Source organism: Vipera ursinii (assembly GCF_947247035.1).
Source record: "Vipera ursinii genome assembly, chromosome: 1".
Lineage (NCBI taxonomy): Eukaryota > Metazoa > Chordata > Lepidosauria > Squamata > Viperidae > Vipera > Vipera ursinii.
The window spans coordinates 294,685,250-294,711,969 of NC_139512.1; the positions used below are offsets into that span (position 1 = coordinate 294,685,250).

General features: G+C 39.6%; 1 protein-coding gene across 2 annotated transcripts in view; it reads right to left on the reverse strand.

Moving 5' to 3' along the window:
* MRPS18A (mitochondrial ribosomal protein S18A) overlaps positions 1-26,720 on the reverse strand; it is a 50,572-nt gene that overhangs the window by 11,867 nt on the left and 11,985 nt on the right. Inside the window, exons 1-3 of one of the 2 annotated variants that reach the window (XM_083349119.1) lie at positions 10,179-10,293; positions 7,859-7,890; positions 5,455-5,559 (exon numbers count right to left, since the gene is read on the reverse strand). In XM_083349119.1, coding sequence (XP_083205245.1) covers positions 5,455-5,559; positions 7,859-7,890; positions 10,179-10,281 — 240 coding nt within the window. In that variant the 5' untranslated portion in view covers positions 10,282-10,293. Of the gene's footprint in view, positions 1-5,454; positions 5,560-7,858; positions 7,891-10,178; positions 10,294-26,720 lie in introns of those variants that run through there. The other variant, XM_083349120.1, reaches the window with a different exon arrangement.

Consider the following 26,720-nt stretch of genomic DNA (forward strand, 5'->3'; position numbering starts at 1 on the left):
CTTATTTGTCAAGATTATGGAGTTTGGAATCAAGCAGCCAGAATTTACTAAAATTACAAGCAGAATGATTAACAATGTAAACTATTCACAGAACAAATTAATTTGCTCAGCTGAAAATAACTTTTGAGCAATGCTAAATCTCCTTTTTCAGCCTCAGATGAACTAATATTTGAAATCCCAGAATTATAGTACACATGGTTACACTAGGACAGCGGTAGGCAACCTTGGCTCTTTTATGACTCGTGGACTTCAACTCCCAGAATTCCTGAGCCAGCCATGCCACCCCTAGATTGTGTACCAGGTCTATGGGGTAGTGCAACTCCATCCAGAACTAAGGATGATAAACCTACAAATCCTGAGGCTCCATGAACTCACAGCCACTTCATCTTACCAGAGTTCAGCTGAAGCCTGTTGTCCCCCATCCAAACCCCTACAGCCTCCAGGCATTCTGAGAGGACAGCTACAGCATCTCTTGGATCACTGGGGATGGAGATGTAAAATTGGGTGTCACTGGCATATTGATGATACCCTCATCCCATGGTGTTGAATGATTTCACCCAGCAGTTTCATGTAATGTTAAAAAGGAGTGGAGAGAGCCCTGAGCCCTGTGGCATTCCACAAAGCACCTCTTGCTCCCTATCAATTCCAATTGGGACCGGCATTGAAGAAAGGAGCTGAACCAGTGCAAGACTTCATTCCCCCAGCCCCAGTTCCTATAACTGGCCAAAAAGGATACCAAGGTTGCTGGTATTGAAAGCTGCCAAGAGGTCAAGAAGAGCAAGGATGGATGCACTACCCTATCCCGTTCCCATCTATAAGTATGACCAATGCAGTTTCTGTCCCATAATCAGATCTGAAACCTGGCTAAAAGGGGTCCAGATAGTTCGTTTCAGCCAGGACTGTCTGAAGCTCTGGAACACCCACCTTTCCCACCATCTTCCCTAAAAAGGGGAGGTGGGAAACTGGATGGAAATTGTCTAGGCAGGTGGGATCTAGTGAATGTTTCTTAAGAAGGCAACAGACCAAGGCTTCCATAAATTGTCCTGTGAATAACCCCTCCTGCAGGGATGTATTAATTACTGCCTGGACCCCCGTCACTCTCACAGGCGCTTTTACCAACCAGGAGGGACAAAGATCTAATCAATAAATTCTTGCACTAACAGCTCCAAGGACCCAGTCCACTTCCTCAGGTCCAACATATTCAAATAGCTCCCAGATAATTGGGTGAGTCCACTCCCTGGGATCTCCAATGGACCTGCTCCATGTTTGGATTCCAACTGAGAACAAATCTGAGTGATTTATCCATCAGGTACTCAACAAATTCCTCCGCACAGCCCTATAAATGTTCATCAGAACCCTTCCCAAGGAGGGACCGAATGACCTTAAACAGAATTCAACGTCCAGTGCTCCAAAGACATTTGCTTCAGATATTTTATGGGTGTTGTTGGAATGAAGCAGAAGCAGCAAATTTTCAGTTGCCTAAGAGCATCTCCTACAACATACTGAAAATGCTACATCTATTATATTCCAGTTTATTGCGTGTAGCAGTCACCTGCTGAAAAGAAATATAACGTATTTAACATTTTAAATAGAGAGAATGATAATAAGGGAAAGATGCTGTTTCTTAGCCCCGTTATATGAGAGTGCTTGTTTCCAGATTCAATTTGACCCAATATGAGCAGTACCCCATGTGTTCCTCAATTCTAAATGTCACTTTAAAACAAAACAATAAGACTCTACCCTCTTCAGGCCTGCAGGCTGCATTAAACCATTTGCTGCTTGTTAACAAAAGCCTCAAGTCTTCTGTGCACAATAAATGCATAATTATATGCAAAAGATGGAAAGACTGGACACTACCCACAATTGAGGAAATGGATGGTGAGGATGATGAAATTTGCTGAGATGCTCAAACTGACCCCTTTGATCAGAGAAAAAACCATATTTATTTATTGTTGACTGGAAACGCTTACAGACTTTTTGCGTGAAACATAAAAAATGAATTTATGATTTTGAAAATCAGATTACAGAAAAGAGAGTGCTATGTTGTAACTATAGAGTAAGAGGTAAATGCACATTTATACTTATAACTGCTGTAAAGAAAATCAGAAGCTGCTTTTTCTTATTCTCCTTCCTTTGCACTTTTTACTTTGCCTTTCTTTTTCCCCTCTTATCTTTATTCCATATTAGTTGGTTAATTTTTATCTTTTTATTTTTTTTAATGCATAAACAGGCCCCAAGTCCAACAATGTAGTGTTGCTCATTCAGAGTTCATCTCTGCTACAAGGCAGTGGAAAGAAACAGTGTTTTAGGGTAACAGAGAAACAAGTGCAAAAGGGTTAAAAGAAAAGAGTATTCTGGCAGAGATTAGCCCTGCCGTCATGTCCCATGAAATTAACACTGTGTGCTAATGGGCAGCCAAGACTACAACTGCAGCTTTGCTTTAATCACTGGGCAGCTCCTGGGAGAGGCTGAACTCAGATTCCCACCCCTGTAATCTGTAGGATCTGATGAAAACAACTTGGATTGAATTAATTTGGAACTCAGAAGCAAAGACTGGAGTTCGGTCTCCATTCTCCACTGCCAAAGTGAGATGACATTTACTCATGATCAGACTAATCGTGTTCCAAGCAAGGGAAGAGGAAATAAAGCTTTGCCTTCATCTGGACAGAGTATTCGATTTCTCCTGCTAGGTAAACAAAATCCATCATGAACAATGTATTCTCTGGAAGCAGAAATCTGGCTGGAATGGTGGGCAGGACCAATACCCAAGGCCACCTGGATTCCTGACAAGTGCTAATAATTTGACTAAATGACCTTCAGGATTTGTTTATACAACCAGCACACTCTCATCCCATGCTATTATTTTGGGTTGCACAAAATCTGCTGCTTATTGTTTAGCTCTCTTCTGGCAATTCTAACCACCTCTGTTTCAAACAAAGCCATATTTTTTTTTTAAAAAAGGCTAAACATAATTAAGTAACTAAGATGTTATTAAACTTAAAAAGTGTAATAAAAACAAAGTTCCCTTTATCTTCAAAACATAATTAGCTTCTTTTAATTCTTTCAACTCCATAAACTTTTCAAATAATCTGAAGTCTCCTGGTCTGCTGTTATGTGGGGGGAAAAAAGAAGATGAATTGGTAAGTTTTTAATTGCAGGACCAAGCAGAGCCTGAGTTCAGTGCCAAGTTCCAAATGGGAAAATCACTTGGTCTTGCTTTCGGAAGCTGTTTCAGGCGCCCATGGGCAGGGTTTCACTCACATTTCCCAACAGGGGAAGGAGAAAGCAGCTGAAGTAGAGGCAAACTGGGAAAGTAACTAATAGTATCAGAGAGGGATTAGGGATTCTAGGGAAGAGGTTTTCCTTGTGTACGTGCAGGCTAGATTAAGCCAGAAAATCACAAGTTCCCTGTCCTTGCATTAAAGCATTTTAATAACAATTTCCAATGATGCAACAACTATTATGGCTCATTCTTCCCCAAAGGAGGAGGTATGTGTTCCATTAAAAAAAAACACTAACCAAAATGATTATGGAATTTTTATTTCAAAGTATTCAAATCTCCAGGGCTAGGTGAACAGTGACCCAGAGAAGGAGAGTCTTGTAAGAAATGTTTTCTGCCCATAATTGTTCCAAAGTTCAGGATTTTAAAACTGGTGAATATGTGACTATTTATGATCTTTCAAAGTCAGATTTTATTTTGCGGTCAGATGTTGTATCCCAGTCTCTTAGTTTGCTATTTTTTTTAAGTGCAATATAGCTGAGTGGGGGACAAATGTTGCAAAATTGGATGTGTCAGTCAAAGAATGTATTATAAATATGAGGAGTTTCTGATATACATGGAGTTAAAAGCACAGCTGCAAATTCTCTTTCCTCCTATTTCGTGGGCATAATCTATTCTCTTTTGGAATAAGACTTGATGTTAGGACAGCTTGATGCTCATCAGCTCAGAAATTGTGCTTTCCCATGCACTGTAAAAAGTTGCATTGCCAAAATGTCCAGTTTCTGTCTCTTTTGTGATATTGAGGCTGCAGATTCATTGGATGGATTATAAGCTAAATAAAATGACACTGCATATTTGAAAAAAAAAAGATTTATATCCAGCCTTTCTTAAATAATACTGCTAAAACTATTTAGTAACTTTCCTTGACGTGCCTTTTAATCAACCAGGGACACAGCTGTCTAGTTTGGATTATGTGTCAATTTCTTTTTTTTCATCCAGTCCATGATTAATATGGATTTCAACATTATGGTATTTTACTGTTGAGAATTTTAACTACAGCTGGAAAGATATTGTCTAAATTCAAGGCTTACTCACTGGAAAATAAAAGGGTAGACCTATAATACTGATTTCTTTTATTTATCTTGGAATCCTTAGTGTTTACTTACCAGAAATTGCCAGAAATAGCAGACCTCTGATTAGACCTTGGTTTTCTTAAATGTGCAATCAGTCACAAAATCAGTGATTTCATGAAATCATGACAGAATGCTTGTTACATGCGTAAGTTATATTACATTCAACAACATAGCTGGTCAGCAACGTGAAAATAAAGTGAGCTCTAACACTTATCTGTAGAACTACAGATTCTAGTTCTACTGTGTGTATAAATGATCACCAATGTTCCTAAGAAGAATAAATGGCTATTATTCCTTGGTCTTTCTAGGTAGGATTGGGGTAGATTTCAGTATTAAGACCCTGGCAATCAGTTAGTGTAACTAACTTTAGAAATTTCCTAGATTCCCATCCAAGAAGATAAAAACCTGCTCCTGTCAAATCACGTGAAGTTGTCATATTTATGAAAGAGATCATTTTGCTAGGCAGCAAACTTCAGTAGAGAGGTAACTTATACATGCTTATGTGTGCAAAATACAGTTAGATGTATCTTAACATTGTGCATACTGTATGTACACATTATGATCACATTCTTTACTGCAGGGGTGTCAAACTGGCGGTCCGCGGGCCGGATGTGATATGCACAGCCACGCCCACCCTGGCTCCACAAAGGCAAAAAAAATGTCACGATATGTCACGTGATGTGATCGAGTTTGACACCTGTGCTTTACTACAATTCTCTCCCTTTGAAAAATTCCTGCCAACTACCATGATGATAATTTGCTTGCTAATTTTCTTTTTCTTCTCTATTCTTTTCCTTCAGTGTGATGCCTCTAAGAATGTAAATTATTGTTTTCAACTAAAAACAATGTTCTAGGCATTAGGTTTTGCTGGTATGTAATTTAGCAGTAACAAAGTCTACACATGTAATTTTGCTTCTCAGAAATCCTGGCATTTTGCGCAAAGAAGAGTTGACCTCTAAGACAGTTGATTATTTCATTAGACAATACCAGGCATACAATTATGAGAACGATCTAGAAATAACTTGATTTAACTATACTTTATCCTCAGCAGGAGGATGTCAGCATGGCTATATTTTAGCAAGTATTGGAATAAAAACTCACCATATAATCGTACTTGTGTTTCAAGTTCCACTGACAAATAGGACAGTTACCAGAAGGATTTGGAGGGGTTGGGCTTTTGACATCTTCTATAATTTTGCCTTCGATCTAAGATATTAAGAACAGGGAAATTTTGAGTCCAAGGTTCAAAAACTGATGCTTGAATTCCTACATTAATTTATTCAGCACATACAACATCAATACATCAAAGTGCAGAAAAGGATAATTAGACTTAGCTGCTACCAACTTACATTTCAGAGAATGAACTTGAAAAAAAGGAAAAAAAATACTTTGAATTTTAAGTAGTGCTTTGCCAGAACCACAACATTCTGAAATATTAGAAAACTCCCTATTAGGAGGATCCTGTCTTACAAAGGGGATACTGACTGACTGACTGTCTGTCTGTCTGTCTATCTATTTCTCCAAAAAGCAATAGAGCCCCCAGTCCTAGCTAATCATGCTCAAAGATGTAACATCTCATAATTGCTTCTTGAATGACTACGATGTTACACATTTCCCAAAGCCGCTCCACTAACTTTAAAGTGGCTAAAGTTATGGGAATTCGTAACATTTTCTTTGGGGAAGAATTTTAACAAAAAACTTATTTGCCAAAAGGCATTTTCTGTCAACTAGGTTCCTGTTCCTATTCTAAAAGAAGGTCTGAGGACGTATTTGAAAATGTGGCAAATTATCATGGGCATAATCACAAAGTATCTGACTTGGAAATTTGCTTGCTGCACAAGATATTTAATCATTTTCTTGGAAAGGTTTAAAGGCAGAAGCTGGGTTTAAGATCCAAATGCTTAAAGCCCCTTATTTTTGTTTTATCTTCAGTGCAATAAGGTATTTCTAAAAATAAAACTAAGTCTTCTGAAAGTGCTTTGAATTTTGTTCTTGATATATTTTGATGCCATCAAACCAGTCTTGAACACTATTTAGCACCGCTAATTAAAAAAATAGGGACACAGTTGTAGGACTAGTAATCCACACTTAACATAGACAAGGCTGCCACCTTGAAATGACTTATTCATAAAGTGGATAAATAAAAGAACTTAATTTTTAGATATTAAAACTTGTAACCCTTTATGTAAAATGAGTTATTAGTTTAAGCCTCAAATTGATTTAATGTAGTTATTACTACACAAGAACTGTATTCAAATGAATGCTAGTGTCACCTGGCTCAAAAAAACTGTACAGCAATTTAGACAATAAAAGACTTCATTACACAACTCCATATGGGAGCATAAATTACTTTGGAAAGGTCCTGAAAATCGAAGTGTATGTCCATGCCCTCACCACAAGTGTTTTCACAAAACCACGCTAAGTGCTGGATGGGAAGGCAATCCACTTTTCCAACAAAAGGGTTCTCTCTTTGCCTTTGTTTTTCAACTTGACATTTAAGATACAAAGGAGAGAAGCAAGCTATCCAGGAAAACATTTTCAGTTTACACTTATAAACCAGGAGAGAAATAAAAACCAACATTTGCAAAGCATATTTAAGTTTATCTGTATTATGTCAACATCACAGAGTATTCTTTTTCTCGTGAGTACATTCATCCACCAAAGCACACAAAGGAATTTTCAGTGAACCACCTCCAAATTCTATAATTCTTCAAGAGGCCATGAAAATGTCACTATTTAGTATTAAAGGGCAATAGTACATTTTTTTGTAGTCTTTGTGATTATTCACAAAAGTAAAAGCATCTTAAGAGAGAAAGAATATTCTGTGCTTCATAATCAAAGTATTTTGCCTTGCTATCTTCTAAGTACCCTTTGTGGTAAGAGATCCTTGCTTTCAAGGAGAAAAAAAAAAGATCTGTGCCACAACAGTACATTTGTAGCACTTCAAAATGTCTGTGTTTTCCACAGAATTCCCTGTATCCTAGTAAGCTATCAATGTAGGAAACAGTATAACAAGCTACATAGACTTGTCTATGAAAGCTCTTGGAGTTGGGTTTGACTCAAGACAGCTTTTATTTTCACCTTACCATGTTTTAAAATGTAATTATTAGCTCTTCTTTAACAGACAGCTAGAAAAAAAAGACCCCTACTCCAATTTAATAATATCTATGAATGAATCTAAAAGGCTCTTCTCATTTCAGTTCTTTCCTTTTCAGAAGTTTTTAAAGAGGGTCCTGGAAGTTCATAGTCTTTTTCCAGATCTGCAGGCATACCCTACCCTGTAAGAAATTGTGGTTTTTACTGAAGTAACTAGGGATTATAATATTACGGTCTGAAAACATATTCAGAAGGCTAATATAAAGAGTTAGGTAAGCTTTGTTCAAAATCATACTGAGATTTAAATGCATATTGATTATTCGTTGAACGTTACTGTTCCATTTTGCACTTGAAAGTTGATGGTTTATAAAAGTTAATATTTGTAATTCAGAAAATATAGCAAACTTACCGTTGTGGTGTTCCCTTCAGTAGTTTCTACAACTGCAAACACAAAAATGTGAAGAAAATGTTATTTTTAAATCCAGTAAAGAAACTGGGATCATGAAGAGCACTTTTACAATTCCTGTGACCTAGTAATAAATACAGTATTAGAAATGATGTTTGAGGAAGTTAATATGAAATTCGATACTCAGCATTCATCCAAATATTTTCTCTAATATCACTCCACAAAACTCTCAGAGGGAGAAAGGGCAATTAAAACAAATTCCGTTTATATGAAAGGGAAAAAATCTGCCCTGTTTTCCAGATAACTGAAACATTATACAGTAATCCTCAGCAGTAATTATGTGAGAATAATTTGAACCTATTAGCATACCAAATATTTTCATGCTGAAAATAATAGGTAGCACGTAATATGTGGAGAGAGGTTTTCCATGGACTGGAGGGGGCGTGGTTTTGTGTGCTGCCTGCATCCTGGGGATGGGGATTTCCTTGTTCGTGTGGACCCGTTGCTGGCATGGTGTGGCCTGGTACTGGTCCATGGACTGGGGCTTGGGGTCCCCTGTTCTAAATGTCTTGCCATTCTGGGGAATGTGGAGACGATCCTCTACTGAGTGGAGAAACTTGATATTCTGAGAGAAATAAACAAGCTGAAAATTGACGATGGCACAAGTGATGGAAGAGTCAACACAATGTAATCTCCTGTCAAAGCTTCTTATCACTATGGTTATGGGGTCAGCAAAAAAAAAATCCTCTTTTTTGACATCTCAGAGAATACTTCCTAATAGTTCAGCACTTTTCGTACTATAAATGATCTTCTTTTATGATACATATTCACAAATAATGAAAATACAATCATTTATAGCCACTTAATTTGGAAATGGCTATTTAGCCACCTCCAAAAGTGGGAAGATATTTATTTTGTCCTAGTCAATGAATGAATTTCAAATCCTGAAGTCCAATACATGAAAAAGATCTTGTGGTTAAGTATAATCCATTTTATGTGTGCATGTTTTGTTCCTGCCTGATAATTTCAAACACCCAGAGTGTGTATTCCTGTCTCCTTTAGAAAAAGTAACACCTCAATTTCAGGAATGTTTCTTTGGAAAATCTCACTCTAAGCCCCAAATGCTGGTGGTCATCTCCTTGTCTGTTTCATGGTTGAAAAGAATTAAAGCTATTCTCTCTGGAGTAAAAGGGAACAGCGAACCTTTACCTGTAACCAGTGCTTTCCTTAGGTGCTGATGGCAGGGATTTCCTCTTGCACTTGTTTTCAGCTAGGCTGCGGTCAATCATTTCCCCTAACAGATTCTTTCCTCAGGTTTAATCCACAAGGCTAGTTCTACACTGACTGAAGGTCCTTGATTCTCTCTGAACTTGTTTTCTTACAAACATTTTCATTTCCCAAAATAGACGTTTGATACTATTGTAAGGTTACTAATTCCATGTTCTTACTACAGCAGCTTTTCCCCAGTTTAGATGCACTGGCTCCTCGCCCCAATCTGCATCACGAGGGCCAATCCAAGGCACTCTCTCTATTATCTGCATCTATGTTTACACGTGAACTTTTCAATACAGGTAGTCCTCGATTTACGACCACAACTGAGCCCAAGATTTCTGCTGCTAAGTGAAACATTTGTTAAGTGAGGTTTGCCTCATTTTACGACTCTTCTTGCCACAGTTGTTAAGTTAGTAATATGGTTGTTAACTGAATCAGTTTCCCCATTGACTCTGCTAGTCAGAATGCTGCAAAAGGTGATGACATGACCCTGGGACACTGCAATTGTCATAAACATGAGTCAATCGCCAAGCATCTGAATTCTGATCAGGTGACCATGGGGATGCCGCAATGGTTGTAAATGTGAACACAAGTCACTTTAATGACTTTCTTCAAACGGTCATTAAATGAACTGTTGTAAGTCAAGGACCATCTGTACTCCAGCGCATTTTGCTACGAGAGTGAATTCTCCGAGCATACAGACCCCAGAGAAGGAGGAGAAAGAGATGGTGGATACCCCATAGCTGTATACGGGCATAGGAATTTTACATATTTGGGTACTTGGTAGTGTGGAGTCCGCTCTTGCCTTTCTACCTTGCGCTACCCGTGCATCACAGGGATTACGAGTACGTGCACCGACCCATCCATCCCCGGACTCTGAGCGAAAGACTGTAAAAACTGCACAGAAACGGCACTTCTCTCCAGCCGGTTGCCAGACATCGCCTTGGAGGAAGGCGCCCAAGATGCTCAACGACTCTGTCCTCGGCCAGCGCTGGAGCCCGGACGTTGCTTTTGAAGCCTTACGTGTGGAAAGGACACATCGGGCACTCACCCTGCCGGAGTCCGCGAAACGGAGGCCGGGTCCAGGCGCTTCCCAAGAAGCGAGGCAAAAGCGCGGTAAATCGAGAGAACAAGCCCGCTGCGGGAGCCGCCATCTTTGAAGTGCTGAGGCGCTTCCTCTTCCGCTTTCAGAGTCCCGCGATTGGAGCAGGTCGGTATCCGACTCCGCCCCCTCCCCCCGCCCTCCCGGAACTCTCCCGGCTTAGAAAAGCGCTGCCCGGTGTCTCGCTCACAACTGGCGGGAAGCTTTCCCTGGGATTTGAAATACGTTTGTGGAAGCTTAGCCTTGTCCAGTACGGCAGACAAGGATCTCATCCACGAAATGCATTTGATCTAACAATGGGTTATGAGGTCCTGGGTTCCTACGTGTTAAAGAACCCCAGTGTTCCGCCTCCTCCCCCCCCCCCCGGGAAGGATGGGACGCCTGCGGATTTCGCTTTCCGCGTGGATTTTGTGGCTTTCCGCGTGGATTTCTTATTTTGTAAATACGAGCTCTAAGCTGAACCCCGAAGTGCTGCTTTTTGTTAAGAAACATCAATGGTTTTAATTCTTACACTGCTGATTCGGTGTTCTCAGACACAATTTGGAGGGATAGGAAAAAGCCAGAGTTACCAGATACTTTGACTGGCAAAGGAGAACTCGGACTTTCTTGGCATTCATCACAAAAAAGGCCAAAAATGTACTTGGGGTCTACATGTATGTAAAATTACTATTTCCAGCTTTGGAAATACTGATTTTTCAATTGTGATATTTTTCCAACAAATCTGTATAGTATTTTCAAGAACGCGTTAGTAATAATACAATGCGGTTTTCAAATTTTACCATAAAAACATATGACCAATTGTGATCTACAGACTTCAGTGATCATAGATTTGAAATGGCTGAATCAAACCTTATTGCTAGAATTAGGAAATAGTCAAATCTAGGCTGTTGAATCTGTTAATGGATGAGGGAAAGAAAACAATTTACAAGGTCACAATACATGGAAGCAGGGCTTTTTTTCTCATAGAACGCTCAGAACGGAGTTCCGGCACCTGTTTTGGATGGAACCTTGTAGGGTAGGCAAGGCAGGTTGTATGACGTGTGAGTTCTGGCACCTTTTTCTTTTACAAAAAAAGCACTGCATGGAAGTTTGAATAACTATTGTTGGAAAACAGTCACACCCCCCAAAAAAACTACCTCAAAAGCCAGGCAATACTTGCTTTTAATGTTATGCTTACTCGACATGAGATCAAAAAGGAAGACATATTTCTCTTTGCCGGACATTTGGTAACCCTAGGACACGGGTCTACAACCTGCGGCTCCGGAGCCGCATGCGGCTCTTTCAGCCGTCTCTTGTGGCTCCTAGTCCTCTGCCATGTGCAGTCCAAAAAAAAAAGTGAGACTAAAAAAGTTCAACCAATCAATTCAAATATGCAGGGTAGGTGCATATCTTGCCTTGGCTCCACTCTTCAGTCAAACCCTGTTCTGCACATGCACGCATGTACGCGCATGTGCACACATTTTTCGCGGCTCCCAGTTTTTCCTTTTGTGAGGGAACCGGTTCCGAGTGGCTCTTTCACTGTTTCAGGTTGCTGACCCCTGCCCTAGGAAAGGCTGAAAGTACTACATAAGGGCTCATTCACACATCCCCCTAAAAGCAGTCTGAGTGCCTTGCTAACAATTGTTCCAGGACAGGTCCTTGTGATGCTGACTTCCCTCTCCAGACTTGTGACAGAAGCTGCTTAAATGTAATTATCTTGCTGTTGTGATTAATCTCCATAGCAATCTATGAAAGGAATATATTATAAGTAGGAGGGAACTGCAACAGTGGAATCAGCAAAATTGTGGATGAAGTGGGCTTTGCTTTCCCAACACCCACTTTGTTCCCCATTTAATTTTTCTTGTATAACCTAGGAAATAAATGGAAAGTAGTCTCATGGCCATCTGGATTTTTGCAGTCCAGTTCTGATAGCATTAAAGTTTAGATACAAAGTTGAATACCTGAATATATATCCCTGTTTGCTTTTTGAAAACTACCTTTTGTAATATTTTAAATATATATTTGATCAGAAACAATATTAGGACAATTTGGAAATATATATACAGACATGGATCTTACTTACTCCATCTGTCAACAATTCTTTAACAATTATTTTGACTCTTGGCCTTAGTTTTCTAACTATATACTGAAGTCAGGATAGATGCATCTGCAGCCTAGTAAGAAATGTAATTTAAAGATTCTCGTTTAGAATTTGAACCAAAGGAATAATATCTCTTCATACAAACAGCTTAAAATTTTATCTCCCTGAATGACAAAGTCAGTGTTCTAGGAATTGATATTAAAATATAGCTCTTTTCCTAGTAAACTGGAATAGCTGGAGTTTTTGAAAACAAGCACACTATTAGTTTTCTATATGGGAGAATTTCTATATGAGGTAGAAGTGGTGGGATTCAAATATGTGAACAACTGGTTCTCTCTGTGGATGCCACTTCCTGAAGTCCATTCTGGGCCTGGCCAACAAAAAATTAGGTACTGGTACTGCCAAAGTGGTGCGAACCAGTTGAGCCCTACCACTGCACGGTAGCTAATAATAAATATTTAAGCTGAGCGAACAATTGTCCTCAGCTTCATCTGTAATTCAGGAAAGAAAGGAGACATAATTCCTATTAGAGTAATGGAAAGAGAAAAGAAAAGCATGTCACATAGAAAATCATAAAATGGCAGGTGTTAATAGAAAAATTGCTGACTTTGCTTATGAGCAGCTCTCACCATCACCAATAGAACTGCAATGATGATACTGTTTTTGGATAATTTGGATAATGAAGCAATATGTGTCCATTATTTGAATCAAGATGGAGAATAGAAAGAAAACAGCTCTCATCTAGATTTAGTTCCTATTGGAGAGCTGGGTGTGTATCTTGCAGTGTTTCCAGTAAATCTAGTTTTCCTGAAGACCTTTAGATGAAGCTGTGGGAGAACATAGTCTCATGCTCCATTACTCAGCTATTAACATTGCTCCATGTTGGATACCTCAGATTGCCTTCACACTTTCAAGAGTCCACAATTCTATCCTCCCTCTTATTAATTTAGGGGAGTAACAGGTTTGTCCCAATGTGTCTCTTTATTTTTTTCTGTGGGCAAGTGCATAAGCCTGTCTTTTCTCAGCTGAGGAAAAAGATTTTACTTTTCAAGTGTTGAGCATGTTCTGCCCAGTATAGTTGCATGGTCCATTTGACGTTTTCCCTTAGGCCCCTTCCTTTCCTTTATACTCTAGAAAGTTTATTTTCTCTTATGTAAAACCATAGATGCTTAAGGTCACAAGTATCATCTTGCAGTTGACTCATGGCAGAGATTAGCTTGTATTGCAGTATGATAGCAATTCATTTGCACCACTGTTGACAAGGCAAGTAGCTACTTATGAGCCTAGTTTAATACAGTTTTCATGGTGGTTGTTATATTTTCCTCTTAATAGCGACACAATTAAGAGCAATTGTGCATAAAATGTCACCTAATTTAATGCAAATTAACTGTTCTTGTAGCAAATTGGAACCAGAAGACAGCCTGAAACTTTATTTACTTTTTACTTATCTGATTGGAGTGGATTTTCTTTCATGATTGTTACGTATAAGTGATTTAGTCCTCAGGCTAAAAACTCTATGCCAATTTGAGCAGAAAGCCCTTTAAAATGTAAGCTTATCATATTCAGATTCCCCCTTCCCAGTTCTGAATTTGGAAAGATTATATCTTTAATCTTCCCCTGAAGAAGAAAAGAATCTTTCAGCTATTCTTTGTACATTGGAAGGAAGAAAAAAGGTGTGCAGTTTTCTACAGTTATCTCCATCAAACATGACTTGAGGGTATTGAGTCAGTAAAACTCTTGTTTTTTAATAGGAACCTTAAGATGAATCCTGGAGAAATTCCATGACCCAACATTTTGGAAACGGGATATACAACCTGCCATATCCTAATATTTTTTCCCCCGAGGCTTTTCAGGAAAGTTCATTTTTGTCTAATCATGTTTGGCTGAGAAAATTTGTTTTGGTAATATAAATGTTCAGGAAACCAGTTTTTATTTTTGTTAAGGAGCTTTGGAATGGGAACAATGGCTCTTAAAAGTATAGTGAACTACAGCTTGAAGCTTTATTTTTTTGTAAAAAAAAATACATTAAGTAGGATAAATGTAAATCCAATACTTGAAAGATCACAGATTCCCCTCTTCTGATCTAGATTATGAAAATCTACTGGTATTTTAACAAGAGAAATAAAAATAAAATTAATTATAAAATATCTGAAAAGCTGTCATAGAAAAACAGGATAGAATTATTTTAGTAGGATGCCAGAGAAAAACAAGTCCTAATTATAAAAACTGTCCACCAATGGAGAATTAATGGGAAGTAGTGGAGCCTCGTTTACTGGAGGTGTTTAAACTAAAACTAGATGACTATTTGTTGGGTATTCTATTGTAGAATACAATAGAATAACAGAGTTGGAAGGGACCTTGGACATCTTCTAGTCCAACACCCTGCTCAGGCAGGAAACCCTATACCAGTGATGGTAAACCTTTTAGAGACCGAGTGCCCAAACTGCAACCCAAAACCCACTTATGTATCATTGGGTGCTGGATGGGTGTGGCCCTTTGGGTGGGCGTGGCCCATTGGGTGGGCATGGCCCATTGGGTGGGCGTGGCTGCAGACTGGGTGGGACTAAAAAGTTAATCAATTCCAACTTTGCGAGAACTCCCCCCCCCTGCAAAAAGTTGAAATTGATTGATTGAACCTTTTTTTTTTGCACATGGCAGTGGAGGCCTAAAGTGAAAAGGTTTTATAAAACCCAGCTGAAGACCTAGGATTGGGCTGATGGCGCGCGTGCCCACAGAGAGGGCTCTGCGTGCCACCGATGGCACCCGTGCCACAGGTTCGCCACCACGCCCCTATACCATTTCAAACAAATGATTGTCCAATCTCTTCTTAAAAACTTCCAGTGTTGGAGCATTCACAACTTCTGGAGGCAAGTTGTTCCACTGATTAATTATTCTGTCAGGAAATTTCTTCTTAGTCCTAGGTTGCTTCTCTCCTTGATTAGTTTCCATCCATAGCTTCTTGTCCTGCCCTCAGGTGCTTTGGAGAATAGCTTGACTCTCTCTTCTTTGTGGCAACCCCTGAGATATTAGAGCACTGCTATCATGTCACCCATAGTCCTTTTCTTTATTAAACTAGACATACCCAGTTCCAGCAGCCGTTCTTTATATGTTTTAGCCTCCAGTCCCCTAATCATCTTTGTTGCTCTTCTCTGCACTCTTTCTAGAGTCTCAACATCTTTTTTACATTGTGGTGACCAAAACTGGATACAGTATTCCAAGTGTGGTATTGACACTTTATGTGATCTTGATTCTATCCCTCTGTTAATGTAGTCTAGAACTGTGTTGGCTTTTTTGGCAGCTACAGCACACTGCTGGCTCATATTTAAGTGACTGTCCACTAGGACAGAGCTTGTGTACCACCTGTGGTACTTTGCCACGTAGCAGGTGGTACCTGACTGCTAGCCAAGTGTAGCAGGGGAGGGGAATGAGCCAAAGCGAGCCAAGCCTGAGGGAGAGGCAGCTGCAGCTGCAAGACTGTCTGGGCTCAGCAGAAGCCCAGGAACCACAGAGCTCCAGCAATTGGCTCCAGCTGGAGGTGAAATGAAGAAAAGGGGGGAGGGGAGAGGAGAGGCTATAACAGGAGGTGGTTTGGGCAGGAAAGGGAAAAAAAGACAATGGGGACAGAGGTTAGCAGGCAGGGAGGAAACAGAGAAGAAGCAGCAGCTGTTGCTGGAAGAAAAGTTCCCCTGGTTCGTTTTCTCCAGCCAGGAGAATGCAATCAGTGCTGATGAAATGAAAAGCCGGCATGTCGGAAAAGAGGTGGGTTTATTTAGTTCTGGATCAGCTGGTAGCTTGATTGGGTCACTATAAGGATTTTTGTACAGTTTTTACAGCATTTTGTAATTCAGAGGCTCCTTTGTGTGCTTTGGTTATTGGAATATTTTAGCCTGTATTTTAGCAATGAGTCAAAAGTGTTGACTTCTGTAAGTTTAATCCCTTTAAACAAAGGTACTTAGTTTTACCCCCTTACCTTGAGTCTGTCTATGGCCAACAAGATGCTTGTGCTCACCCTGTTCCTGCTGGACAAAAACGCTTCCTGGCTTTTGACAGCACAGGACATCCTAATAGGAAAAGAAGCCCATTTGATAGAACCAGTGAAGTCCCCAAAGTTTTTGGTGAAGCTCCCGGAGCATCTATAATTGCAATTTGCAGCACATTGCTGTGTTACAAAAATTCAAGAACAATAACTGCAAAGACTCCAAAGTTTGCATCAGAAACTCACCGACCTAAGAAGTTTTGAAAGTTCAGCCTTGTTGGTAATGTGCTGTTCCATTATTTCTCCCCAGCCCCTGGAACCCTAAGAGCGCTAATTAAGGAATGCACTGAGCAAAAGGCAGAGGTACCTTGCAATTTTGCCCTCCTTTCTCTGCTAAGAAAAGGAAAGGGACAGGCAGAGTTTTCAGACTGATTTGGTGTGCATGGTTTTGCACAGAAAGAATGTTAGAACAGTGACCCTGATTATATATTTAGAATGTGTAATAGAAAATATTTGCTGCCAGTTTGATTTAGAAGAGTAGCTAAAGAGCACACAATGAAATGTTCAGAGTGGAAAAATATAAATAACAGCGAATGATGATATACTGGATAAAGAAACAGGAGAATAGGTTCCAGGATGACAAAGTGGAGAAGACACACTTGAAAACGTTTATATTTCCAGGGTTCCCCGCTTTTCCTACTGGATTTAATATTTTTTCATGATAAATTAGTTATCGTAACTTTATTAGGGTTCTTTCAGACTAAATGTAAACAAGTCAGCTCCAGTGGGGAAAATAATTGAAGTTGCAACCAAGTTCAAGTTTGAAATCATTGTTTTCTGCTCAAGTGTACATTCAGAAAGGAAAAAAAAATGTTAGTGCAGATTTAAAGCCTGGAAATCATGCCATTTCCTTTTTCTTCACCAAATCCTAATTGTGTAACAAGAGAGACAGGAAGGAAAAATAATTGCGATCAGAGATTTTTGCTTTGTTTTTTTTTAAATCAACCTCTGAGAGTGCAATGATGACATAGTGATGTAAATTGGAAAGGGCAGGACCAAACATTTTGTTGCATAATCTGATTTGTTGTGGACATAATGTACCATTTGTTTCTTACTGAATGTGTATTCGGTGGTGGGGAAACTGGCAACATTTAACAAAATATTCTAGGCGCTTCAGTAGCCATAAAAACAATTTGGGAATGAAGTATGTCCGGTGGGCTATGAACTGCCACATGATGCAAGAGGTCTTTAAGTTAAATTTATTTTTATCATGTGAGGTTTGGTACCGTGTTATAGTGCCTTGGTAAGACCATACTTGGAAAAGCGCATCCGGTTTTGGTCACCCAAGATACAAAAAAGATGTTGAGATTTTAGAAAAAGTGCAGAGAAGAGAAACAAAGATGATTGGGAACTGGAGGATAAAACATACAATGAACGGGTTACAGGAACTGGGTTTATATAGTTTAATGAAGAGAAGGACTATGAGTGATGTGATATTAGTCTTCTAATATTTGAGGGGCTGCTACAGTGATGAGAGGTTGGCCTATTCTTCAAAGCACTTGAGGGCCAGACAAGAAGTAATGGTTGGAAACTTATCAAAGAGCGATCCAACCTAGAACTAAGGAGAAATTTCCTAATAGTAAGAACAATTAATCAGTGGAATGGCTTCCTTCAAAAATTGTGGTTGCTCCATCACTGGAGGTTTTTAAGAAGACATTGGACAGTTATTTGTCCAGAATGGTATAGGATCTTCTGCTTCAGCAGGAAGTTGGACTAGTAGACCTCCAAGTCCCTTTCAACTCTTTTGTACTGTTGTGTTATAAATACATGATGTCTCCTTACAATATACGCATATTGTAAGCTATCCAGAGTCACTTGGTAGACTCTTAATTTATTAGCTGGTTGTTGTTTGACCATTTGGGGATATGTAGTATTTTCCATTTTGTGACTAGGGTTCCACATTTGGCTTCAGCATTGCAAATTCAGATAGTACTCTGTTGTGTTAGTATCACTGTCTCCATTTCAGACTCAGGGCAGATTTGCTCTGCAGCTTAAGCTGCTTGCTTTCCATGTTGCCTCAGGCTGCTTCTTAAGCCAAAAATGGAAGTCTCAGTTTATGTTGCAGTGGATAGCAAGGGAGCTAAGCTTGTGGTAACTCCAGGCTCCAGCTAATATTAGACACGATTGATAATTTCATAGCTTCTTACCCTTCCTGTCCATGTAGAAAAGACAAACCTTGGGTCCTGGGTGCAGTGGTCTGCTACTACTGTCTTTTCCTTTTAGGGATTGTGGCCTCCTCACTAGGAGGGATGGATTTGTACGAGCAGCCGGCAAGCACACGGACATGCATGCAGCTCCGTTCACACAAGCGGAGAGTACACACAAGCATGCACGTAGCTCCATTTGTGTGAGCAACAGGCACACGTGCCCGCCGCTTCTGTGGCCTGGTTCCAAACAGCTCAATGGCCCAGTAGTGGGCTGCAGTCCGGGGCTTGGGCAGCCCTGCTATGGAGAACCAAGGTTTTCTGATTTGGCCTACCACAGTTGAAGACTGTAGCTGCTAGGGGAAAGTTTTGAAGAGTGGATATGAAATGCATTTCCAATGGGCTGGGAGTGAGAGGAGACAATGCCATCTGTTTCTGCACTTGGCAAGGAGGAAGTGACCATATTAGTGATAGCCAAGCAGAAAGTGCAGATCTATCCTTGGTTTCAGAATCCAGGTAATATTTGAAATGAGTTTCAGGATATGCATATGAAGTATAGAATAAATCTCGGGTTTTTTTTCTTCCACTTCTTTTGATATATTTTGCAATTATTGGGGATTTCGTCAAATCGATAAAACTCTGGAGAAAATGCTCTGTGCTTACTCTTCCTTTCATTTACTTCCAGCACCAGTGTGAGAGACTCAGCACATATTCTGATAGCAGAGAACCACAATACGGATTTTCTGCAGGGCTGTCCTATGACATTTCCAGCCAGATGGTTTTAATCTTCTGTTCAGGCCTTTGTGCTGTGTAGGAGGTCTTTGTTCATCTCCAGTACAGCCAAGTTTTTTCTCTTTTTTCTGTTTCCCATTCTAAATAGATGTGTGACTTAACTCCCCATTTTTAAAATCAATTTGAGGGAAAAAAATGTTTTCAGTCTATTTTGAAAGATCCGTTTTTATTTGCCATGTTTAATAATGGGGCCAGCACTTTTCAGGCAAACAAGTTGGTGCTATAAAAATAATAATGTAGCAGTTAACTCTGGACCATTTAGTCTTTTTCCTCCAAGTTTCTGAAACCATTGAACATTATGAGTTGCATTAATAATGGCTGTCTTTCCTGATTTTGTATTATCCTCTAAGTTTCCTCTTTGTCAGCTCTAAATAGTTTGATTTCAGGTTCCCAGCCTGACTTGTAAGCCTGGAAGAGATCCAGTGTTAATTCCTCAATATATTTTGGATTCTTGTAAATTGGACAGAGCAGGTGACTTTTTAGTGACCTCTTGGAGGGTAAAGCGCAGAGCAAAAAGAAAATTGGAAGGGAAATGATGTTTTTGATCTTACAAACTCTTAATGGGTGGATGTGAGATTTCAATAAAGATTCAAGTTGATTGAGTTAGAAATTTTAGGTGAAGGTTCATGTTGACAGTTATATCATCCAGAACAGTTTACTTCATTTCTAATCAATGTGTGTACACTTTATTCTGAATTACATATTTCTCAACGAATGCTTGTTGATACTGAGAGTCATTTCCATAACTCAGAAAACGGTGGTTTAAATGTGAAATCTGCTATGATCTAGAGAACCCCTTGATTTTCTGCTATTTAGGAGACAAAGGCCTTTTCACGAGGTGGATTTAATTTCTCCCAGAAGTACCATGAGAAGATATTTGAGACATTGTTGGTGCAACAAGAGAAGGAAAAGGCAGATGATTGCTCAGACCTAGTCATTCTCAGGAGGTTGTTCCATCACAATTAAGCAGTCTACCTGCTTAATTCTCATTTCTATTTTCCTTTCTAGCTCTGGCATTTGATATTTGGTTTACATAAAAGCTCTGATTCAGCATCTGACACTGATTAGCCTGAATTTTAATCTACATTGGATAGAGATAGAGCTGCTGGTATGGAGAGATGAAACCAGTCCGTCTTAGTTGGATAGTACTTTTTACAGAGACTCAGAGTTGTAGTCTAGAGGTATCCTTGATCTGCCTTTGCTACTGTTGGCTTGTTATGTAACTTCAGCCATTCAGTACCTTTGCCCTTCTTAGCTTGGTACAACAGCATATCATTTCAGGAAGTTCTCTGGTCTCCTGTGACCAAAATAGGTAATAGCTGCATGGAATAGTATTGCTGATGGTATTGCTGCTCAGTCTCTCTCTCTCCTCTCTCTTTTAATATATAATTCAAACCATGTATGATGTGACATCATAGCACATTGTGCAATTCCCCCACCCTGACATCTTATATCACTTATGGTTTCAATCTGAGTCTCTTATCTAAACTGGCCCTTTATTAGCAGAACAGTTACAGAGGAAGAAGCTTCATCCAGAGGATTCCGAAATTACAATCTCAGCACATCCTGCAAATAAAATGCTAAATTGTGGAGCTTTCACAATTTCAGTGGAACGAGCCATCTAATGGTCCTTTGGGATTGGGGTGGGTTATACATGTTGCTAAATAAATGACTGAATAAGCAGTAATAACAAACAAGTCATTTTCATGGCTGCCTATTATCACAATGACAGTGCGTAGACTTATAAAGCACTGGTAAATCTGTAAGCATCTGGTGTAGCATTGCTGTAAGTAAGTGAAGAGTGCTCGTGCTACTTTCTTACATGCACTAATCTGAATATTGTTCCTTTGTTGTTTTACCCCTAAGCTCACTGATCATAGCAAAGAAGAAAATACTTGAGAAAGTTTTCTTTAATAAGAGCAGATTAGAAAAACAAGATCAGTGTTGATCTGTAGCATGACATTGACGTTTACGTAGCTGGGCCAATTCATTGCAATTGTAGTTCATTAGTAGTTTGAGCTTGGGTTGTGTCTGTGTACAACTTGAGAAGTTGGAGCAAAGTGTGTCCAAAGCTTAGACTCTTGTCCACTCAGGAAGGTGAGGTTGTTGTGTTTTTTTTGGTGTGGGGCTTTTGTATTCATTTAGTGAAAATCTAAACAAAGCCAAAAGTAAAGTGGTTGCAGAGAAATGCTGGATGAGTTTAAAAGTGGTGCTTTCGCAAATGGGCATTTCTCCAAAGTAAAGGACAATCTTGAGTTTCCCTCTGTTGTTTGTGTTATTAACAACATCCATCTTAGTAAAGAATGGATATTTTTGAAGGGTTTTTTTGCATATTCCTATAGATCTCAGAATCACTTTCTCTCGGTCTTAACTCTCTTCATAATAAAAAGAATCATAACCCATTTTGCAGCTGCACAGGAGAATGAATGTCTGAATGCTTGCTACATTAAATGTATTAGTTATATGATTAATATTGTTGTGTACTGGGTTCTTTGCAGCAAGCAGAAAACGAGGCGAGAGAGTTCAGGCAGGAACTGAACTGTTAACCAAGGCTTCTATACAGCTATTTATACTGCTGACCACTAGGCGGTGGCCAATAGGTTTGAAGGAGCCTGTTGCCGCCCTAGAGCCAACCAATGGTGGTCCTGGAGACTGCTTGTCTGAGGAGCCAGCGACCGTTACTCAACTCCCTGATTAAGCAATCTCAAACAGCAATCAAGACATGTGGTACAGTTCAAGTAAAACAGGCCCAATACATTGCAAATATTTTAGATTGTTTATATATTTATTAATACAATCTGATGCTCCTCATTAGAGAACAATCTGTCTCTTCTAACTCAATAGACTTTCCTAACTGATATTCTTTTTTTATACTAATATTAGAAAAATCTAGAATTAGTTTTGTTGTGGCTGTTCAGCCTTAAATGCAGGAACAGTTTTTAGCTAATTTACAGCTGGTTTCTGGTGCTTTTGATCCAATCTTGTCCATCTTATTTATTTATATACTTAATAACATTGCTCTTGATCAACAAGATGGAAGCAATTTCTGATGAAATAAGCATTTGATAATGTTATATTTAATTTTATTGAAACTGAAATAATCAAAAAAAGAAACAGAAGAAAAAAATAATATCTAATAATAATATTTGTTTACTTCCAATGAGCTATAGTTGCCAAAAGATTGTATATTTGCGTAGTAGATACATAGATAGTTGTTTTATAAACTTTTTAAAGATTTTAAATAAAATCAGTTTATTTGTGTCCTATTTTGATGAAGTTTGTTCTAGAAAGTTTTTTTGGCGCAAGGCAACTGAAACTTACATATTTTTATTTTATTTTATTTTATTTTATTTTAATTCCATTTATATCCCGCCCTTCTCCGAAGACTCAGGGCGGCTTACAAGCTTAGCAATAGCCTTCATTCTATGTATATGCCTGCTTATTAGGGCTTTCCTCCCCAAGTGGCATTATTACAAAGTCAGCTTAATTGCCCCCAACAATCTGGGTCCTCATTTTACCTACATCGGAAGGATGGAAGGCTGAGTCAACCTTGAGCCTGGTGGGATGCAAACCTGCACTAATTGCAGGCAGCTGTTTTAAAACTTCAGTCAGCATTTAAGGATTCAGTTTCACTTAAGTGTGTAAGTATCCTGAAGCCCAACCAATCATAAGAACATTGTCTTGTTTCTTTATTATATTTATAAGACAGCCCCACTCTGTTGCAACTCTGAGTGGCATATGGGTAGCCTGTTCTGACCCAGGTCGCGTAGGCAGATGCAGACACCAATGAAGTCTTTTATTGCACTGCTAAACCATGACAGACTACCCTCCAATGATGTTGGCAAACTTCCACTCCACTTCCCCCCCCAAATAGCCACCCACAGTCAATGTAACACAGTCCCACCAACTGAGTCCAACAGTCACCAGAAACAAGCCCCCAAGCAGGAAGAAAGGCGAAGTCGACAAACCTGGTGCAGAGGTTGCCAAACAAAGTCCGTAAGCCACAATCCAGACGCACCATCCGCAAAACAAGATATGCAAAAACATGAGTTGAAATCCATGTGTCAAGGTTTCCAAAAGTCAGGGGGGTGAGTTCTGAGACACACAGTTGTTCCCGATGAAGGCATCCTCCCCTCCCGGCCTCTGGCTAAATCAGCTCAAGCTAGATGTTCCTTGTGAGGAGGTGCAGGGTAGCCTCCTGCAGGCCTCCTCTGAGTTCCCTCCACTCTCCGTGCTCTCGGATTGGATGGGGGAGGAAGCTGCTCCTCATCAGAGGGGATCTGTTGTCTCTCATCACCGCTGCCCATCTACAGCCAATCCTCTCCTTTGTTCATGAAGGCTACCTGTCCAGTCCATCACTTCCCACAATGCTGGAGGGGCCTGGGACAGCATCACCCTCATTTGCTGGACTCTCCTAATGTTCCAGGGAGACATGCCATCCCCACTGAATGGTCCTAGTTCCACCTTTCCCTCCTCCAAACCAGGTTCTGAATTACAGTTGTTAGTTTGGTGACTGTTTGAAGTTACAACAGCACTGAAAAAAGTGACTTATGATAGTTTTTTCACACTTACAACCATTGCAGCATCCCCATGGTTATCAAAATTCAGATGCTTAGCAATTGCTTCATAGTTATGATAGTTGCGGGGGTCCCAGAATCATGTGATCACTTTTGAGACCTTCTGACAAGCAAAGTCAATGATTCACTTAACCACCGTGTTGCTAACAATTTCAGTTAACAACTGCACTTAACCACTGTGGCAAGCAAGATCATAAAATGGGGCCAAACAACTATCTACTGTAGCTTAGCAATGGAAATGTTGGCCTCCCTTATGGTTGTAAGTTGAGGACTACCTGTAATATATTTAAACAGTTTAAAATGCAAATAAAAGAATTGTAGGCACCTGGGGAAAATGCTGCCATCTTTAAAAAGCAAGCAGTAAGACCAAGGAGAATCAGTATGACTGCACTACCCTCTTCTGGTTCCACCAGAAGTAAGCAATAAACATGACCAATCCTGTGTCAGAATTATATCCTGGCCTGAATCCAGACTGGAAGGAGTATCAATTTTCTTTAGAGCTCTCTGAAATTCCAGCCCAACTTTCTTGGGGCAGGTTAGAGACTGGACAAAAATGGTCTAGAACCACTGCGTAGGAATAGCTTCTTGAGAAGGTGTGGACACCTCTTTCACTGCAGCTAGTGCTACTCCCTCACTCAACAAAGCAGATACGTCCTGAGTGATCTTCATCAACCAATCTTTACTGGGTAAGCTTTAGAAGAGGGGTAGGCCATCTTGGCTCTTTTATGACTCATGGACTTCAACTCCCAGAATCCCTGAGTCAGCTATGCTGACTCAGGAATTCTGGGAGTTGAAGTCCATGAGTCATAAAAGAGCCAAGGTTGCCTACCCACCCCTGGTTTAGAAGAATGACTTCGTCAAAATCAGTTTTTGAATTCTTAATGGGTATCCACTGGATTTGACAGAGGCCAAAATCTTAAGGGAAGTTACTGTAAACCACAAAAGGGATGGAGCGAATTTGGGGATAGAAAGGGATATTTAATTTTATTACTGACATCATTTCTGTTCAACTAATTTGTCAACTTTACCAGTTGTGTTAAGGGGCTTTGTGACCTATCTGGCTAGTAGATCTAGTCCAGATTTTAACTTTTATACAATTAGTAATGATCAGTGAATTAATTTCTTATACTTCCACCTGTTATTCAGCTCCACTATATTAGAGAAAGAGATCCTCATGCTTCCCAGATGTATTTGTGTAACATAATTCTTCCTCAATTAATCTCTCTTAGCTGTGGCATGAGTGTTCCTTACTTTATTTTCTATTACCACTGAAAAAAATTATTACAGTGTGTTCCAAAGCAACAAAATTACAGGAATGTTATTTCAGACAGCTTTCACAAATTGTAAGAAGTGTGTCCTCTTCATTTCCATTTTTTAAAAAAAATGTTTTCTATCACTACAATTAGTAGTTGTTGTCTTGCATGCAAATCACTCAGACTTTTTTTTTTAAAAAAAGTCAGCATCTTATTTGAAACTAGATGAGCTCCCAAAATATTCTTGGCTAAGAATAAAAGCAGTATGTTGCTATGATCTTGCTGCTAGAACTTTAGAAAGTGGGAATGAAAAGAGATAAATATCCCATTAAGTATCCTAACAAAGATAGCTTTAATTCTGCCCTGCACTCCAGTGTTACTTGAGATGGTGTACATGGAAGGAAGTGAAACCTTGTCTGTAGAATATACAGAATACACACACACACACACACACACACACACACACACACATAAAAACCACACTATGTATTGTGTTAGCATGGAAAAGCCAACGATATTAATTATGTTATGTTATGTTATGTTACGTTACGTTACGTTACGTTACGTTACGTTACGTTACGTTACGTTACGTTATGTTATGTTATGTTATGTTATGTTATGTTATGTTATGTTATTTCAGTCTCCCATCTCAGCAAGTGATGCTGGATAGTGAACAAAATTGTTATTATTACTATTTTTTTAAAACAACAACAACAATAACAACAACAATTTAAAAGTTAGAATAGACAGCATCCAAGAATACATCAGATACCATGATCACTAATCTAACTAAGAAACAGGGCTCTGGGCTACCTGGGGCCCCAGGACTAACCACAGAGGCAGATCTTAAAAGACTTACAAAAAGTCAGCAGAGTCAAGGCTGTCCTGGTTTCAGGAGAGAGAATGTTCCATAAGGTGGGTGCTATGGAGGAAAAGGTATATCTTTTAGGCTCCACCAACTAATATTCCTTAGTCAATGGGGCCTGAAGTTTACCCACCCTGTCTGGCTGGATCAGATGGGTCAAAATAACTGACTCACCTCTATGTGGACAGAAAAGTGACTTCACCAAGACTGGATAAACACAACTATCTCCTTTGTATTTTAAATTATACCTTGCACTCTCATCTTCCGTGCAGCAAGTATAACGTGTGCCTGTTGTAGTGACACAGAGATTTGGATCTTTGCATTTTGAAAAAGAGAGCCAGTTTGGTGTGATGGTTAAGGTACGGGCTAGACACCATGAATTCTAGTTCTTCCTTAGGCGTGAAGTCAGATGGTGACCTTGGGCCAGTCAGCCCAAGGAAGTAGACAGTGGCAAAGTCAAATATCTTTCCAAGGAAATGGCAGGGATTAGTCCAGGCAGTCACCAGGAGTCAACACTAATTTGAAGGCATGCATGTGCGTGCGTGCGTGCGTGCACACACACACACACACACACAGAGAGAGAGAGAGAGAGAGAGAGAGTTTTGTGGGAAGCTACTAGGAATGATAAAGCTTTGCCAGTCCCAGAATGAGGCAAGGCTCTAGAAGAGTTATATTTGGCTCCAGCGCCCTATAATATAATTGCTGGTTAATACTAATTTTAAGCACTTCTTAACTGCCTATTGA